Source organism: Calliphora vicina, chromosome 1 (genome assembly GCF_958450345.1).
Source record: "Calliphora vicina chromosome 1, idCalVici1.1, whole genome shotgun sequence".
Classification (NCBI taxonomy): Eukaryota; Metazoa; Arthropoda; class Insecta; order Diptera; family Calliphoridae; genus Calliphora; species Calliphora vicina.
The window spans coordinates 65,824,023-65,844,117 of NC_088780.1; the positions used below are offsets into that span (position 1 = coordinate 65,824,023).

The 20,095-nt window shown below is 29.1% G+C and overlaps 1 protein-coding gene across 1 annotated transcript; it reads left to right on the forward strand.

The window, feature by feature from the left end:
- The first annotated feature begins 193 nt into the window (after positions 1–193).
- LOC135949256 (RNA-binding motif protein, X-linked 2) lies at positions 194–19,067 on the forward strand. The gene is made up of 3 exons (XM_065498762.1): positions 194–333; positions 11,731–12,016; positions 18,790–19,067. Exons 1-3 carry the CDS (start codon positions 320–322, stop codon positions 18,970–18,972), a joined length of 483 nt encoding a protein of 160 aa, XP_065354834.1. The 5' UTR covers positions 194–319; the 3' UTR covers positions 18,973–19,067.
- Positions 19,068–20,095: the final 1,028 nt, after the last annotated feature.

Below are 20,095 nucleotides of genomic sequence, written 5' to 3' on the forward strand. Positions count from 1 at the left end.
AAAATATTTATTTTTTACATAAATAAGTACACTATATTAAGTTTTAATACTTATTTGTTTAATTTTTGGTTTTTGATATTTGTTAAGACCAATTGTTGTTTTTGTAGAACTGCCACCACCTTTTAAGAATTCGCCTAGGTTCTAGTGTATGGGTACTCGGTATCCATATATTCGATTTGTTGTCAAACATAAATAAGACAACAACATAAAAGATAAATATTAGCAGCATTTATTTATTTATTTATTTATTTTATTTAACATAAATAAATAAGACCAGAACATAAAAGCCTCCAATGCCACTTAAGACAAATTATTTAGAATGAATCCTTTAACGTAAGTTATTATTTATTCTCAAATCTTAACTAATATAATTACAATTACATGCTCTATTTAAGGACTTAAATTTAAGACTAACTGAAATTTGTTTTACAATTAATAGTGTTTCAGATTGTAAGACTGATGGTGTAAATTGTTTTTCCCGCTCTCTTTTGATTTAGAAGTTATATCATACCTTGTATTTATATTGCAATAAAATTTGTTCTTTCAATGTGTCGGATATGAAAACAACTTCGTTCGGCCAAAAACCAGCTACTAAGATAAATATGCGAAGCCGCTTTTCGATATCTTCCGGAGGTAAAAAACCTTCGCCAGACCGATGGCCGAATACTCAGGAAACATTTTGTTCGTCATATGCATGAGAGTTTTCATAAAATAATGGAACAAATCTACTTTATGTGCAGCATCGAAAAAAACTAAATTTCTTTTATTCGAATTGGGGTAGGAAGGTGATTTAAATTTTAATTTCAATTTCTCATTCATGTCACAGCTTTAAATTTTGACAACCAGTATATCGTTAGCGAATATGCAAAAAGGCGTAACTAACAAAAAATTCAAAATCGAGTTTTTGATTGATTATTATGAATGCAATTAAACTTCATGTCTTGGCAAAATTTTACACTTCTGCGATCAAGAATTACGCTTTTATTAATTAAAAACAAAGGGACGTAACTAAACTATTTGATAAATACAAAACTACGTAATTACATACATATGTTTTCTAACAGAATATAATGCAATTGTTTTGTTTGAAGAATTGTATGGATGACTTATCATGTTTTTCTGACGTTGGTTAGTAGAATATCAATATCAAATTGACTATTTCAAATTCAATTTCTTGCATTACTAATACTCTTTGAAACATTTACAACAATTATCGTAAATTATTTAAGAAATGCTGTTATTCCATGACATGCACCACATTATTCTCTATTGTGATGTTTTTTTTTACCAAAATATAAATGTGGTTCTGTCTCAATACTATAGCTTCTTTTTGCGTAGCAAAACCATCACAATAGAACACAAATACAATTAAAATCATCATCAAATTGTTCAATTAAAAGTACAAGACCCTATTCCTTTCTTTGCTGTCGTTACTTTCTTGTGTGATGGTGCGCCTTCAGGTTCGGTGTCGGATGAGGATCTGTTGTCATCTGAAAAAAACAATTTTTTTAATGAGTCAGTTCAATTTTGTGACGTATCCGCGGAGGAAATTCCCATTGTATCGTCATCATCTTTAATGTCGGGATACTATGTCTTTTATCTTTCGCCCCTTTATCGCGTTTCCATGGGCATGGCCACTTGATGGAAGCGCTTCCATGTTCATCCGACTCTGTGGCTAGCTGCTTTCTGATGAATACGAGATGGTGACGCAAGAAGTGTATTTTAAGAGACAAGTTTACTTCAATTTTCTGGAAGTATTGCAACATCTTGGTCACAAGAGCGGTATAATTGTGTACTCACTTATTTCCCAAAAAATATCGTATGACTTTCTTCACTGCCCTCCACACAAGGTAATCATAACCGTCTTTAAATTTCTCAATGTAGTATCAGATGATTTTAATTGAGTTTTGCTAGATAACATACGAAAACAATTTTTTTACAGGATCCCATTCAAGGAAAACCATAAAATACCGCTTTCAACTTTGCTCAACGTCACTTTGCGATATTCGGACATTTAGATGGTCAAAATGCATGAAGAAGGCACAATTTGCTAGTAACTTCAGATCGATATACATATCTCTATTAATATAATTTTTTTATTACCGATATTACTTTTCCCGGTAAGCAGTACCCCCTCCGATTTTTGCTGTCGCAGTGTTTTTAATTCGAATATCTTCTTTAAACCGAAAATAGACATTTTATAAAATACTTCAACTAAAGTTGTTACTACCCAGCAGTTTGAAAAGTGCCAATTGGAAACCTTATACTACACCATTTCCAATTGTATTTCAGAAGTTTCTAATTGTATTTCAGAAATTTCCAATTGAATTTCAGAAATTTCTAATTATATTTCAGAAAATTCCAATTCAATTTCAGAAATTTCCATTTATATTTCAGAAATTTCCATTTATATTTCAGAGTTTTTTTTATAAAAGATTATTTCAGAAGATCTCACTAAAACTCTAAAAAACTCACACATCGCTCATTTGCTGCAACAACGTCATAATTCAAAAAAGTAGTTTCGAGAAAAACGTCTTTGAATATTTTATGACATTTTACTATTTCTTAAATAAATTTTCAACAAATCATACGATTTCAGAAATATAAATAGTAGATGTTAATACCTTTCTAATCTGTATTTAACCCAAATTTTTACTTATCAAATATACGAGAAAACATGAATTTTAATTTTGATGTTTACAACAAAAAAATACTCTTACACAAAAAATAATTGACTTTTTTGAAAACTGATGAAACTATATGAAAGATTATAGAACAGCGCATATTTTGTATTACTCAGTTCATAAAACACGGATTTTGAGATATGACGTTTCAGCAAATAGGCGATATGTTTACAAAAATGATCTCAAATACCTATTTGCCGTTTTTTATGTTTTTGTACAAAAAATTAGTTGTTGTATTTTCAATTTAAAATGAAAATAGAAATTATTCGGTTAATCGAATAATTTTAAATTAACCGATTATTAACCGAACAAATCTAAACCTCGATTTATTATTTGCTCGATTAACCGATTAAACCAGAAACCCGATTAATTGAATACCCTACTACTTGAACAACAAACTAGTTCACTGTTGCTGCTAAAGTAGTAGTTAAATGGTTATCATTTGCACTACATTTCACCAGCATATTCAGTAATAAACAATAGTCAGATATTTGTCTTTAGTTTTTGAAAATAAATTCAAGAAAAATAAAATCTAGAATATACCACTTCGATGGCCACATGTAATGCTGAATGTTACCGTTTGTGTTTTCATTCTCAGTGATGATGTAAACCTGTCATTTGGGGCCGAAACGAAAACAACTTCAAGTAGGTTGTTTTCGGTGCTATAGGAACGAAATTATTTTAATTATTTTTTTATTTCAAATTTAAAGAAAATCAAAATGAATAAAAAATACATTTTTTTTACAAAAAAATACATATTGGAAGAGGAAAAAATAATAGATTTTGTCAAAAATAATTAATGTGCGACATCCAAAATTAAAAAATAATTTTGTTTCTGTTTTATGCCGCACGCACCCAACTGAAACGAAAACAATTCAGAAACTAGACGATGACGAACACCAACGTCTTCAGTTTTCGTTATCGGCTCCGATTACTGTGTATGCGGAAACCCAGCTTTAGTAACAATTGTTACTGAAAAAGCGTTCATTAAATCAAAAAACTTGCAAGTAGAAAAAAAATCAAAAGCGTATAAATTTTAGAGAGTGTTCTCTCGTTGCAAACTATTACAAGTTCTATTTTGAACTCGTAATAGTTAGCAGCATAGTAGAAAAATAGAAGGTAGTTTCATTCTCTCTTTATTTTTTAAAATTCTACGCCTGACATGCTTAAGGATTTTGACGTTTTCGTTAAAATAGTAATACCATATTAATTAAAAATTTTCCCATATATTCTTTGAAGTTTGTGAAAAAATTAATACATAATTTTCATTAATTTGAAGAATATTAAAAAAAATATTTACTATCAAATTGGGATCAAAGGTAAGATTTTCATTTTCAAATATTTCAAAGCTAATTTGTGAACATTATTTTAAGATTTAACAAACATGAGTTGCATTTTCCCCAACTGCGAAAATACCAAATATTTTTGCAAAAATTGAAATGTAAATTTTTATAAAGTCTACATTACCTAACAAACGACAACAGTGGCTGGATGTATGTAAAACTGGTCAGAGGGTGGATTATACAAACCGAACACCAGTTTTTTAAGCCTTTTGGAACGTTTAAATTAATTTTTTTTAAAATTTAATGAAAATTCTTTGTCAGGTAGCCCAAATTATATAGCGAATGTTAGGAATTGAATCATTAACTTCCAACACAACATACTTAATACATTTTTATTTAAATACTAAATTATAAATTACACATTTTTTGTAAAAAATTTCTCTAAAATAAAAATCATTTTTAGGAATGTGGCAACGCTTTTTATAATGCTCACAAAATAAGGAAACTTCAAAAAACCTTATTTGAAAAAAAAAAATTTGATTGAAACTACCTTCTATATTTTTATCATGGTTAGCAGCATAGACAACAACTAGATAGGTAACTGAGAGACAAAAACCTAAGTCTGTTGTCAGAAACCTAATTCATGAAAATGTATTGCATGTATTTTGTTTCTGTATCACCCGTATGTGTGAAAAGAGAGTAATATTTTATTCTCTCCTTCCGTTCTATGCGTTTATTCTATGGTTAGCAGCAAGGCGAATTCATACAAGGTGGTGTCAGTTCTACAAAAACAACAATTGGTCTTAACAAATGTCAAAAAACCAAAATGAAAAATTAAACAAATAAGTATTTAAACTTAATATACAGGTATGTTCTGTAATCCACGTGATTTCAAATCACATACCGTTTTAAAATCACACATGTGATTTGTGCCTGTTCTGTAAATCACACTGTTATTATATTTTTCGGTGTGATTTTAAATTTTCGAAAGCACAAGAAAACAGCTGATTCGTTTATTTTAAATGTTTTGTTTTGCTAATGTGGAGCTTCTGTTATATCTTTAATGGAATTAAAAAGAATGGAACTACATTTTATAAAAATTTTGCAAAAACTATGGCGCAAGCTCAACCACTATGTCAAAAAGAAAACAAAACAGTAAAGCTGCCACAGTACACAATTGCTTTTGGTTACCACTTGCTTCAACTTTGTTGCATTTTTTTTTCCAATTTGCGCAAAAAACTTAACGCATATTGATAACTTATAATATAATCTAACAAATATTATGAATTTTATGACGAATTCTATAATTAATTTAAAGATATTGAACATATTTTAGACAAACATTAAAAAATTTTAGTCCGGCAAGCTTCCATGTATTTTCGAAAATCATAAACAGCTGACAACTGAAAACAAACCTGAAACCACAAAAGAAATCACAAAAGCAAATAAACTTATTACAGCAGAAAAGGTGTCTCTAGATTTTTATTAAATTGTAGGTGTTTTTTTAATAAAACAAGTAATTCTATAAGAAAATTAATAAAGGACATATTGTTTAATTTATTTAAATAATTTATTTTAATATTTTCCATTCAATAGCCGCAGAAATAACCAAGTGATTTGAAAACATTAGTGACTTTGTTGAACGTTTTAAAATCACAAAATTATGTGCTCAGAACACCATTTATGTGATTTCAAACCACTTTTATAAAATGTGATTTGCAGAACATACCTGATAGTGTAGATAATTTAATAGTGAGGGCTTTACTTATTTATGTAAAAAATAAATATTTTGTTAATAAGCTTAGAATATGTAGATATTTAAATATAAAAACAAGCTTTGACAATTGTTAGAACCAAAAAGCGTAAAAAAAAGTTATCAGCTGTTTGACTGTCTCCACCTTGTATAAATTCGCCTTGGTTAGCAGCTTATATTTCATATGTTTTGTGTTATTGTTTATTTATTTACAATTTATTCTTGTGGTGAAAAAATTAAAAAAAAAAGAATTTTCAATAAAATTGAAGAAAATGTGAGTATTTATACATTTTAAAAGAAATAAAATAAGAAAATTGTGTGTATAAAACAACTGTTACTGGAAAAGCGTTCATTTACTTTTTACTATTTTTGATAATTTAAGATAGTAATTTTATAAATTTTGATTTTATTCTCTCGTTGCAAGTATTTACTGGGAATGTAAATGAACAGACCTTATATGTTTGAACTTATTTGTTGTAGATACGTCTAACATAAGTCTTCAAATAATTGACAAAAAAAAATGTTTTTGTTTAAAAATAAATTTGTCGGTGTGTTTAAAGTGGAATTAGAAAAAACTACGTTAAAAATGTTTATAGTTGTTTTCATTTTAAAAATTTTTTTGCTTCTATAAAATTATATAGTCACATACGCCTTTTTGCATTTTAGCTAATGATATATAAGAGACTATCAAGAAAAACTTGATCCTGTTGCTGCAGGGTAACTTTTGAACCGATAGAGATATTTTTGAAAAAATTTTGATGGACAGATACTTTTTTGAACTTTAATTTTTTATAGCATTTTGTATGAAAATGCGTTTTTTTTTGTTTTTTGCATCAACTATACTTATAAAAAAGTTATAAGCTGATAAAAACAAGTATGTTCGGTCAAGCCCGACTATATAATACCCTACAATATAATTTATTTTCGTGAATGATTGATTGGAGATAACAAGAATTGTATATTCGTTATACACTCGATTTTATTATATTTTAAATTCGTTCTTAAGTACTATTTACAAGAATCTTAAACTAGTCTAGTAGGCATGCGTACGTGACGTTGTGCACTAGAGTGCTCCAAAAAAATAAAATTGCGAATTTTGACCGCCCCCCCCTCTAGAATTGTTCTATGTATTGTAGAAACACATTGTGTAAAATATTAGGATGATAGGATAACGTTAACTGGTGGCGCAACGACGCTGAAGTTTTGAGGTGCATTTACAAGGGGAAAATGTGCAATTTTTTCAGTTTTTGTAAAAATTTTGCCATTAAATAATGACTTTTACAATTTAATTTAAAAGAATCGAAATGTGTACGTAATTGTCATTATAATAAGATATAAAAGACAAAAATTGGTGAAAAAATGTTAAAGTTATTAAAAAATCGCCAGGCCATTAACGTGTCTCAGGCCACTAGAACAAGAAATTTATGAACAAAATTAACATATTTTGAGAAATATTAAAATAAAAGCTTATTTTTACTTAAAATATATCCATATTTACTTGTATATGAGTTTTTGTCCTCGTAGGATACCGTTAACCTATTTGCAGGTATGACCAAAAAAATTAAATTTTTTTAACGGCAGTTTCAAAACTCCAATTTCAAATTTTTAAAAATTTTGTTAAACAAATTTCAGAATTTGTTGATCATCACATGGGGATTTATTGACAACATAATAGGGAATGAAAATGTGAAAAAAGTATGTCAATACCTCCTATAGTTTTTCCGTACCTGCGATATAAATTTTGCGATTTTCGAGAAAAACTAATTTTTTGGCCATATTTTGGGGAATGACCAGAATTTCCTTACTGTAATTATTTTTAAGTAAAAGCTATTCAGAATAATATAGTCCAGGTAATTTTATATATAGTCTGAAAGTTTTACTAAAATCGGAAAACGTTAACCCTTAAATCGTGAAGGTCAAAGGTCAATTTTTTCAATATTTGGAATTTCTCATGGAAAGATAGCGAAATATTATATATTTTTGGGCCGATTTTGATGAAACTTAAAAAAAATATAAAATGAAGTCTAGTATTCACAATAACAGTACAAAAATGAAAATTAACCCTTAAGAGTACTTGGGGTCAAAATGAATGTGTTTTTCGTGATTTTAAAAGTTGAGGGTCATTTGGACCCCAAGTGCTATTAAGGGTTAATTTCCATTTTTGTACTGTTATTGTGAATACTAGACTTCATTTTATATTTTTTTTAAGTTTCATCAAAATCGGCCCAAAAATATATAATATTTCGCTATCTTTCCATGAGAAATTCCAAATATTGAAAAAATTTACCTTTGACTTTCACGATTTAAGGGTTAACGTTTTCCGATTTTAGTAAAACTTTCAGACTATATATAAAATTACCTGGACTATATTATTCTGAATAGCTTTTACTTAAAAATAATTACAGTAAGGAAATTCTGGTCATTCCCCAAAATATGGCCAAAAAATTAGTTTTTCTCGAAAATCGCAAAATTTATATCGCAGGTACGGAAAAACTATAGGAGGTATTGACATACTTTTTTCACATTTTTATTCCCTATTGTGTTGTCAATAAATCCCCATGTGATGATCAACAAATTCTGAAATTTGTTTAACAAAATTTTTAAAAATTTGAAATTGGAGTTTTGAAACTGCCGTTAAAAAAATTTAATTTTTTTGGTCATACCTGCAAATAGGTTAACGGTATCCTACGAGGACAAAAACTCATATACAAGTAAATATGGATATATTTTAAGTAAAAATAAGCTTTTATTTTAATATTTCTCAAAATATGTTAATTTTGTTCATACATTTCTTGTTCTAGTGGCCTGAGACACGTTAATGGCCTGGCGATTTTTTAATAACTTTAACATTTTTTCACCAATTTTTGTCTTTTATATCTTATTATAATGACAATTACGTACACATTTCGATTCTTTTAAATTAAATTGTAAAAGTCATTATTTAATGGCAAAATTTTTACAAAAACTGAAAAAATTGCACATTTTCCCCTTGTAAATGCACCTCAAAACTTCAGCGTCGTTGCGCCACCAGTTAACGTTATCCTATCATCCTAATATTTTACACAATGTGTTTCTACAATACATAGAACAATTCTAGAGGGGGGACGGCCTGTACCTAGAAAGTTTTTTTCGTCCATACAATCTTGGAGCACTCTATTGTGCACACTTTCTTATCTATAATGCGTACGAGAAGACCTATGATAACACAAACATCCCTCGGACATGCGAGAATGATAAGGGTTGAGTTTTATTATCTACTAAACGCACACATGCGTGGTAGAAAATGTAAACAATTATATATTTCGATTTACAATGATAAGATTAAACTACTCTAAGAATAGGTTTAAAGCAGTCATGGGCAAACACATGCCACCATGAGTATATTTGTGTGCGTTAAGCAGCAGAGAGATGACTGACTGTAATAAAAGAGAGAAAATCATAAACATAAAAAAATCCGCAACATAACCTTGCTTCTACAAATGCTAAACAGCAACTGATTTGATCTCTGAGATCGTAACAAAGCAACAAACAAGTGGTCATTTCAGTAAAACACAGACACACTAATACACACAAGCTTATAGTGTAGGTGTGTCAACAAAGCGTCAGCAGAATTTTTTGGCCTATGCACGCGTGCATTAGAATCCCAATTTTGCTCGTGACTGCTGTAAAGTATCAAAAGTACATACTCTAAATTTCTGCTTCAATTACGTGCCATTCCAATAACAAGAACGATTTCAGTGCATTCTCTTTTACATATTTTGAGACTTATTTACGTCTATGCTTATTTGGCCAAACCATGTATTTGTATGTCGAATTTTTTTCAATGGATCATTTATTTTTAGTTATAAACCTAATTATGGTCAAACTCTATGTAATTTCTAATATTTTTTGCGATGTATCAAGTGTGTTGTCTTAACTTGCACACCAAATTAAGTTATTCATGTAAATACCCTAATAATTTCAAAACGTCCATGATTGTTTGGCCATACCCTGTATATGTATTCCGAAATTTGTACGACCATTATTTTCAATTACATATGCTATTCCAAGGCGAATTTATACAAGGTGGTGGCAGTTCTACAAAAACAACAATTGGTCTTAACAAATGTCAAAAAAAAAAATATTAAATTTAACAAATATGTATTAAAACTTAATATAGTGTAGATAATTAAATAGTGATGGCTTTACTTACCCAGCAGTTTGAAAAGTGCCAATTGGAAACCTTGCACTAGCTATATTACTACTTGTACAACTAACTAGTTCGATGTGGCTGCTAAAGTAGTAGTTAAATGGTTATCATTTGCACTACATTTCACCATCATATTCAGTAATAAACAATAGTCAGATATTTGTCTTTAGTTTTTGAAAATAAATTCAAGAAAAATAAAATCTTCTAGAATATACCACTTCGATGGCCACATGTAATGCTGAATGTTACCGTTTGTGTTTTCATTCTCAGTGATGATGTAGACAATGCAAAAATAGAGAGTAGACTCACATGTTATTCTTAATAACAATTAGAGAGCAGTATAAATAAGTGCTCAGTGGTTAGAGCATTTGACTAGAAAACGAGAGGTTATGTGTTCAACCCCGCTCTCAGAAAAATTTATTTTTTCTTTTTTTCTCAAATGCTGGAGTATTTTCACTATTGAATTTAATAGTGAAGTGTTATGCAGAGTGTGCCAATCGGCCACTTGCAATGACATCCCCGTGTTAAATTCACCAGTCAATAACGTTGCGAATGGGTTGAAAATTCACTAGTAGTAGTTCTTAGTGGCCAACGAATTCGACGTAGCGGAACTAGTGCAATGAACTGCAGGGTATTTATGTAAAAAAAAAATATTTTGTAAGGAATTTATAGACGTCAATATTGAGTATTAAGTATCATAACACAATTTCATCTTCTAAACAAAATTTGTATTAGATTTTCAAAAAACGAATGATTTTTTTGATTTACGTTCGGTATTCAAAATTTGTTTAAAACAATTAAAAAACTTTTTATTTTCATTTGTATCGGGTATGTATTTTTAAATACAAATAAGGCAAACAAAAATGTCAAGAAACTATAAAATAAAAATAAAGTTTTCAGAAAAATATCAATCAACAAAGAAATAAAATATTTGTAATACTGTAGTGCCGGGATCGGCAGACATATACTACTACATTTTGCACTTGTATAAGTGTAAGAGCGAAAAAACAAGAAATGAAAAATAGTTGCACTCTCATCTTCACTACAAGACAGACATGGGAAACTTAACATGTTAACTAACCTATTTGTCTAGCAATTATTGTGTAGATGCTAAAAAAGGTACAACAATAATATGAATTATCCACCTCTGCTTTAACATTTATTCATAAACATTCATGTGCTAAACCAAGAAACGAGCGACAACACAAACTTCTTCAATGACAACTCATAAGAGACTGAATTGTGTTTTCTATGTGAGTAGTCTGTGTAAATTTAGTAACGCCCACAATGCACTGTGCATAGGAGTTGCCGATCCCGGCTGTAGTGTAAACAATAAATGTCTTTCGAAACGATTTTTTGAAATACCGAATGATTTCAATAATATTTTAAATTTGATAAGTGTTAATACTCAGTATTGCCGTCTATAAATACCTTAAGATTGGAATATGTAGATATTTAAATATAAAAACAATCTTTGACAGCTGTTAGAACCAAACAGTTTGACTCACTCCACCTTGTATAAATTCGCCTTTTTCTATTCTTTATTTTTGGGCCAAATTTCAGGCATTTACATGAATAACCTTTTTTTCGAAACTTTTAAAACGTACATGATTTTATGAAGAAATAAAAAAGTTATGGATTGCTGCCGGAAATTGACCACCGTGAATTGTAAATAATTATTTTATAAAGGTTTCAATTAAGATATTATTATTATTAATAAATTTTTTTAAGACTATAGATTCTTACAATAACCTCTTCTTAAGCAATATCCCTTTGAATGTCTTCCTAAATTTAAATAACATATAAAACATATTTTTTCAGTAATATGAAAAATGTACTAAAACTCAGTGAACATGACTTAAAGGGTACAAATGGAAAGGGATCGTGGCACGATATGTATAAAGATTCGGCATGGATCTTTGTTGGCGGTTTTCCATATACCTTGACTGAAGGTGATATAGTTTGTGTATTTTCTCAGTACGGAGAAATTGTGAATATAAATTTAATACGCGACAAAGATTCTGGGAAATCGAAGGGATTCTGCTTTATTTGCTACGAAGATCAACGTTCGACAATTTTAGCAGTGGACAATCTAAATGGTATAAAGGTAAATAAATATAAAATAAAAAAATTTAATTCTAACAATATCAAGTGAAGTTGTATGCATTTTCCAGACCTCATATAACATAATACATATGTAGTTTAGTTTAGAAGGTGTGTACATTATGTGCACTTCCACTCGGAGACCTTGAAGTCCATTGTGATTTCCTTCAGTAGATAAACAGTCGCAGACTAAAGCTTAAATACACCTAAAAAATATTTAAACTTGTCGAGTGAATTTTATCGTCAACTTTTCATTCCTTTTACCTTTGGTAAAAAATAGGACCATATGAGGAGCCGCAGAACAAAAGGTACTTTTTTTGCTCATTTCATATTTTTGGGAAAATTAGTTTTATTTATTTCGCCCCTTAAAAAACTACATGAACCTGGAAATGGTGACAAGTTTCTTACTTATCAACAGATACATCAGCCATATGTCACCACATTAAATGTTAAGGATGTTTGATATAAAACTATTTTAATAAAGAACCTTTTGTTAAAAAATAACGAAAAAAAAGTTCGTTTTGTTAAAAACAAAATTAAAAGTATGTTTTTTTGTGTTTTTTTTAAACGATAATATTTTAAATTAATGTTTTTAATCTTGATCTAATATATAAACAAATTACACATTGAAATTAACTATATTAACGGAGTTCACTATTAAGTACGAATGGTATTGCATCATTGCAAATGCAAAATTGTATAGATTTTTGTGTGTATTTTGTTATTGGATTACTGTAACATTTTGCATTAGCAAAGATGCAAGACCATTCGCAGTTAATAGTGAACTCCGTTAATATAGTTAATTTCAATGTGTAATTTGTTTAACCACACCAGTGTCTACATCACCAAATGGCAATAATGTAAGAATATCTAACGAAATTAGAAATCTCATAATGAATAAAAGATACTTACGGAGAATATACCAAAGAACCAGAAATCCCTCAGAAAAAAATATAAATAATGCATCTAATTATTTAAAAAGACGCATAAAAGAATTTAAAAATGAAGCTACTAAGGATTTCTTGAAACATTTGGATGCAACTCGACCAACAAAAAGAAATATTCCTCTAAAAGATGCTAATTGAACTTGGTGTAGATCTGATCTGTCTAAAGCAAATGCATTTAAGGGACATTTAGAAAACGTTTTTCAACCGTTTGATTTTAATCAGCATCCACAAAAGGATGAAATTGAACAATTTCAAGATGTCGCTTGTCAAATGAGTCTTCCAATTAATCATATTACCCCTTCTGAAGTTCAAAAGGTGATTACAATAATTTTTCTAACCACATTATTTAATTCGGTGTTAAGATTGAATAATTTTCCATCTCAATGGAAGTACGCTGGAATTATTATGATTCCTAAACCTAATAAGCAAGAACATTTAATTATATCTTATAGACCAATAAGCTTACTGCCGATACTTTAAAAATGTTTGAAAAAATACTACTGGAAAGAATACTTCCAGTGTTAGAACAACAAAATATTATACCTGAACATAAGTTCGGATTCAGACATAAACATGGTACACCAGAACAGTGTCACCGGATTGTCGATGTTATATCTAATGATCTAGAACGCAAACTTTAGTGCTGTGCTGTATTTATGGATATACAACAGGCCTTTGATAGGGTGTGGCATTCAGGATTATTGTATAAATTAAAAAAGTTACTTCCTGCTCCCTTTGTATATTTTATTAAAATCCTACCTACACGAAAGGCAATTTTATGTTGTTATGTTGATCAATAATGAAAAATCTAATTTTGGATTGATTCAGTCTGGTGTTCCACAAGGAAGTGTTTTGGGGCCTGTATTATACACAATATTCACTTCAGATATGCCAACAACAGATGATATGACTATAGCTACATATGCAGACGACACTGCTGAAGCTTCTAATTTAATATAAATGGGAATGAATCTTATACAAGATTGGTTAAACAAGTGGAATATAAAGGTAAATACAGAAAAGTCAGTTCATGTAACTTTCACACTTAGAAAAAATGATTGCCCCCCGTATCCTTAATCGGAATAACTCTTCTACAGTCAAAGCATGTTAAATACATACGACTTCACCTAGACAGAAGATTAACTTGGAGTGAGCACATTAAAATGAAACGCAAGCAATTAAACAATAAAACAAAGAAAATTTATTGGCTTTTAGGTCCCAAATCAACTTTAACTTTAGAAAACAAAGTTATATTATATAAAACTATAATAAAACCAGTTTGGACTTACGGAGTACAGCTCTGGGGAACGGCAAGTAATTCAAACATCGAAATTCTGCAAAGATATCAGTCCAAAACGTTGAGATTAATTACGAATGCTCCTTGGTTTATGAACAATGATAATATACACCGTGATCTTGGTATACCAACTATCAAAGAATAAATAAATTCAGCGACAGATATCTTCATAGATTTAGCAACCATTCTAATATTTTAGCCATTAATCTTTTAAGTGATAGCGATGAAATAAAAATACTTAAAAGATATCACGTACTTGATCTCCCTTTTAAAAAATAGAGAATATTATTAATTTATTTATAAAATAATACATTTATATATAACTGTATATTTTTGTTTATTAAGTTCACTGGAGCTTAATATATGATATAAAATATATATGGGGCATTTCATGTCAAGTGAAATGCCCCATATTTTTGCGTTACAAAATATTTATTTTGATAGATATCCCACTCGCATCCCACTAAGGGACTAAAAATATCTTAAAGGAATGGACCTAAGCTTTCTTTTGACTACAAAAAAAATTTTAAAAAAAGGGCCCATTTGGAAAAAAAATCGTATTTGCAAAAAAAAGTCAAAAATTGTAAGTCTTGAGTTAAAAAATATTTATTTTGATAGATATCCCACTCGCATCCCACTAAGCGACCAAAAGGGTCTTCAAGGATAATATCTAAGCTTTTGTTTGACCTAAAAAAAAAGATTAAAAAAGGGTCCATTTTGAAAAAAAAAAGTCAACAAAGTTTTTGATTTTGCAAAAAAAGTCAAAAATTTTATGTTTTGAGTTACAAAATATTTATTTTGATAGATATCCCACTCGCATCCCACTAAGCGACCAAGTAGGTGTTCAAGGAAAATATCTAAACTTTATTTTAAGAAAAAAAAAAAAAAAAAAAAAAAGGACCCATTTTAAAAAAAAGTCAAAAAAGTTTTTGATTTCGGAAAAAAAATATTAAAAATTTTTTTTTTTTTTTTTTAAATATTTTTTTTCGAAAGATCGAAGAAATAGCTATCTATACTATTTGGGACACATTTTGCTAAGAACAATAGGTAATAAGTTACATGGATAAGAAAAAACCCCTGTTTGACCAAATTGTCAAAATTTTACCCCCTATAACTCAGAGAGTTCTCGACCGATGTTGTTGAAAAATTGTGTCTGAGTTACTATCCAATAGAGCTAACCTTGGTGCAAATTTCATCCCGATCGGAAGACATCGATTTCAAAAGTTGGTTCACTTGACATGAAATGCCCCATATATATGATATAAAAATACCAAAAACAAAACAATTTTTCCAAAAATGTAAAAACTACCTTTTGTTCTGCGGCTCCTCATATCATTTGACAAATCTATTGGTATTTGTTCAAAAACTTCATAAAGGCTGCAGTAATCGATATACATATCGCTCATTTGCTGCAACAACGTCATAACTCAAAATCCGGGTGTTTTGAACTGAGTAATACAAAATATGCGCTGTTCTTTAGTCTTTCATATTGTTTTATCAGTTTTAAAAAAAGTCAATCAAAATTAAAATTCATGTTTTCTCGTATATTTGACAAGTAAAAATTTGGGTTAAATACAGATTAGAAATTTTTGTTAATTGTAGTTTTTATATATAGTTAGTAGCTTTTATTAACCATATAAGGCCCTTAAGGGCTCGGTTATGTAAATGAAGAATTAATAAAAAAAAAAGATATTAATATCTACTATTTAAAACAGGTTTTATTTCTGAAATCACATAATTTGTTGAAAATTTATTTAAGAAATAGTAAAATGTCATAAAACATTCAAAGCCGTTTTTCTCGAAACGACGTTTTTTTAATTAGGACGTTGTTGCAGCAAATGAGCGATATGTACATTTATTTTGATAGATATCCCACTCGCATCCCACTAAGGGACTAAAAATATCTTAAAGGAATGGACCTAAGCTTTCTTTTGACTACAAAAAAAATTTTAAAAAAGGGCCCATTTGGAAAAAAAATCGTATTTGCAAAAAAAAAAGTCAAAAATTGTAAGTCTTGAGTTAAAAAATATTTATTTTGATAGATATCCCACTCGCATCCCACTAAGCTACCAAAAGGGTCTTCAAGGATAATATCTAAGCTTTTGTTTGACCTAAAAAAAAAGATTAAAAAAGGGTCCATTTTGAAAAAAAAAGTCAACAAAGTTTTTGATTTTGCAAAAAAAGTCAAAAATTTTATGTTTTGAGTTACAAAATATTTATTTTGATAGATATCCCACTCGCATCCCACTAAGCGACCAAGTAGGTGTTCAAGGAAAATATCTAAACTTTATTTTAAGAAAAAAAAAAAAAAAAGGACCCATTTTAAAAAAAAGTCAAAAAAGTTTTTGATTTCGGAAAAAAAATATTAAAAATTTTTTATTTTTTTTTTTAATATTTTTTTTCGAAAGATCGAAGAAATAGCTATCTATACTATTTGGGACACATTTTGCTAAGAACAATAGGTAATAAGTTACATGGATAAGAAAAAACCCCTGTTTGACCAAATTGTCAAAATTTTACCCCCTATAACTCAGAGAGTTCTCGACCGATGTTGTTGAAAAATTGTGTCTGAGTTACTATCCAATAGAGCTAACCTTGGTGCAAATTTCATCCCGATCGGAAGACATCGATTTCAAAAGTTGGTTCACTTGACATGAAATGCCCCATATATATGATATAAAAATACCAAAAACAGAACAATTTTTCAAAAAATGTAAAAACTACCTTTTGTTCTGCGGCTCCTCATATCATTTGACAAATCTATTGGTATTTGTTCAAAAACTTCATAAAGGCTGCAGTAATCGATATACATATCGCTCATTTGCTGCAACAACGTCATAACTCAAAATCCGGGTGTTTTGAACTGAGTAATACAAAATATGCGCTGTTCTTTAGTCTTTCATATTGTTTTATCAGTTTTAAAAAAAGTCAATCAAAATTAAAATTCATGTTTTCTCGTATATTTGACAAGTAAAAATATGGGTTAAATACAGATTAGAAATTTTTGTTAATTGTAGTTTTTATATATAGTTAGTAGCTTTTATTAACCATATAAGGCCCTTAAGGGCTCGGTTATGTAAATGAAGAATTAATAAAAAAAAAGATATTAATATCTACTATTTAAAACAGGTTTTATTTCTGAAATCACATAATTTGTTGAAAATTTATTTAAGAAATAGTAAAATGTCATAAAACATTCAAAGCCGTTTTTCTCGAAACGACGTTTTTTTTAATTAGGACGTTGTTGCAGCAAATGAGCGATATGTATATTTTATCGTTATCTATTTCTTCAGATATTTGATGGTTTTGTGGAAGTTTTTGTAAATCTTACCAAGCAAATATGTTTTTTTTGAATTTAAAAATGCTATTTTTTTAAAAAATGATTTTCTAAATAGCTGAACGCTATTTTAAAAAGTCGTCTACTTCAGTCTTAAAAGTTTTTTGTTCATTAGGCGAAATTTTTTTTAAATATGTACTGTTAACTTTGGTGCCAAAAACCTTGTCATTTATTCTACATTTGAGACTATTCATAAGTACGGTCATTATATCGTGTAACTCTAAAACTGTACAAGAGTCATTTTGCATAAAATATAAAAATGCTTCTGATAATCCTTCACATTCTTCTTCTTCATTGACATCATTATCAGAAATGTGCTGGAAACTGTACAGGCATCAAAAAAGCTAGACAATCCAGCCCGGCTATCAACCCTACACTCGCATCTCATTAAGCGACCAAATAAATCTTAAAGAAAAAACCTAAGCTTTCTTTTGAGCAGAATTTTTTTTTTTAAATGGACCCATTTTCGACAAAAGTTAGATTTTACAAAAAAAAAAGTCAAAAATTTTATGTCTTGTGTTACAAAATATTTATATTGATAGATATCCCACTCGCATTCCACTAAGCGTCCAAAACCCTCATAAAGGAATGGACTGAAGCTATCTTTTGAGCAAAAAACAATTTTAAAAAAGGGCCCATTTTTAAAAGTTAGATTTTGCAAAAAAAAGTTAAAAATTTTATATCTTGAGTTACAAAATATTTATTTTGATAGATATCCCACTCGCATCCCAAAGGTCTACAAGGAAAATATCTACATAGCTTTCTTTTGAGCAAAAAAAAAAAATTAAAAAGGAATCCATTTTGAAAAAATTGAGACATTTGAAATAAATCTAATCTTCTTTCCAACAACTTATATATGAAAAATACCACAATAACATACAAATTTAAATAATTGTTCAATTCACAAGGTCTCCCTACTATCATGTCATATTGTTATAATGTCCTAATATTTCGCAATAGTTGGAAAATGTTATTGCCTCTCAAATAGTAAATGTCCTAAAATAATACTATTCTGTATATGTTTATTGTGTTATCGTATCCAACCAGCAGAAACTCGCGCCGAACGCCTAAGAGTCGGTTAAGCCGAGCCACAGTGTCGTGAAATATTAGGACATTATGACATGATAGGAGACCTTCTGAATTGACCAAATATATTATTTACATCATGTTCATATTAATAATTATTTCTTCTTTAGATTTTAGAACGTACCCTTCGAGTTGATCATGTTGCTGATTACAAACCGCCCAAAGAAAACAAGAAAATGGATGCAGAGACTTTACAACTATATATGGAAGGTTGTGCTCCTAAACCGCACTTAATAGATATGAAAACCCCAAATGATAAAAAAACAAGTTCAAAATCTGCACGCCAAAAATAATATGTATTAGCCAAATACTAAATAGCTATCAACATTAGTTTTAGGTTAAATGAATAATAAAGCGATTTTTAATTTTATCATTTTTTATCACTTAATTATGCTTCAGATTTTTTGTTTTTCAATATTATTAATATTAATATATCTACTTAATACGGTTCTCTTTTACTGTTGTAAAAAACAACTAGATACTTATATCCCATTTACACCTAAGTTGAAATCTTGTTTGAATTAGATTTCGAGTAGAACAAGTGTTTTTTTTATTTTTTTTAACATACGAATAGAATAACAATAAATATTAATGTTATATACATTAGGGATGCCAAACGGGACTGGGTTTTACAAATCCCGGGATTCGGGATTTTAGAAATGTAAATCCCGGGATTTTTCGGGATCCCGGGATTTCGGGACTTCGGGATTTTAATTAAATGTCAAAAAACATCAAGTTCAACAATAAAAACTATTTATTTCGTTAATATACTAAGTAGAAATATAAAAAAGCAAAAACTATGCATTGAATTAAAATATATATAAAATATTTCGGAAACCGGGCTACATTTGTCCCTAGTCCCCATACATGGACCCCTTCAGAAAATGACTTTAACATTCATAATTGTCTTATAATAATTAATATGGTGATAAAATTGAATAAACAAGTTGTATATGAAAATTAATCTTTCTACCAATTCTTGTGAGGACCAGTCCATAATAATATAACCTCTATATCTGAAAATATTTTATTGTCAAAAAATAATTTGTATATAATGATATTCACATAAATTTCATTCATTCATAAATACTGATTCAAGTCCCCATAGAAGACCAAAACTACACATTGATGGTGGGTATAAAAGATTCCCGATCCCGAAAAATCCTGGGATTTTCATCCCTAATATACATACGTCTTACCCCCATTAACACGAATGACCTTACGTCTTTTTGGCGGTAATGACTCCATATGTATAAAAACTTAGTTTTTATATAATAATTGTGGAAGAATTTGGCATAGAAAGATCATTATTTTATATACATTTAGTTTTGAATGCACTAGAAAAAATACATGTGTAGCAAATTGCAGGCTATTATTTTATTTTTGTTATTGTGTAAATATTTAGTTTTAGTATAC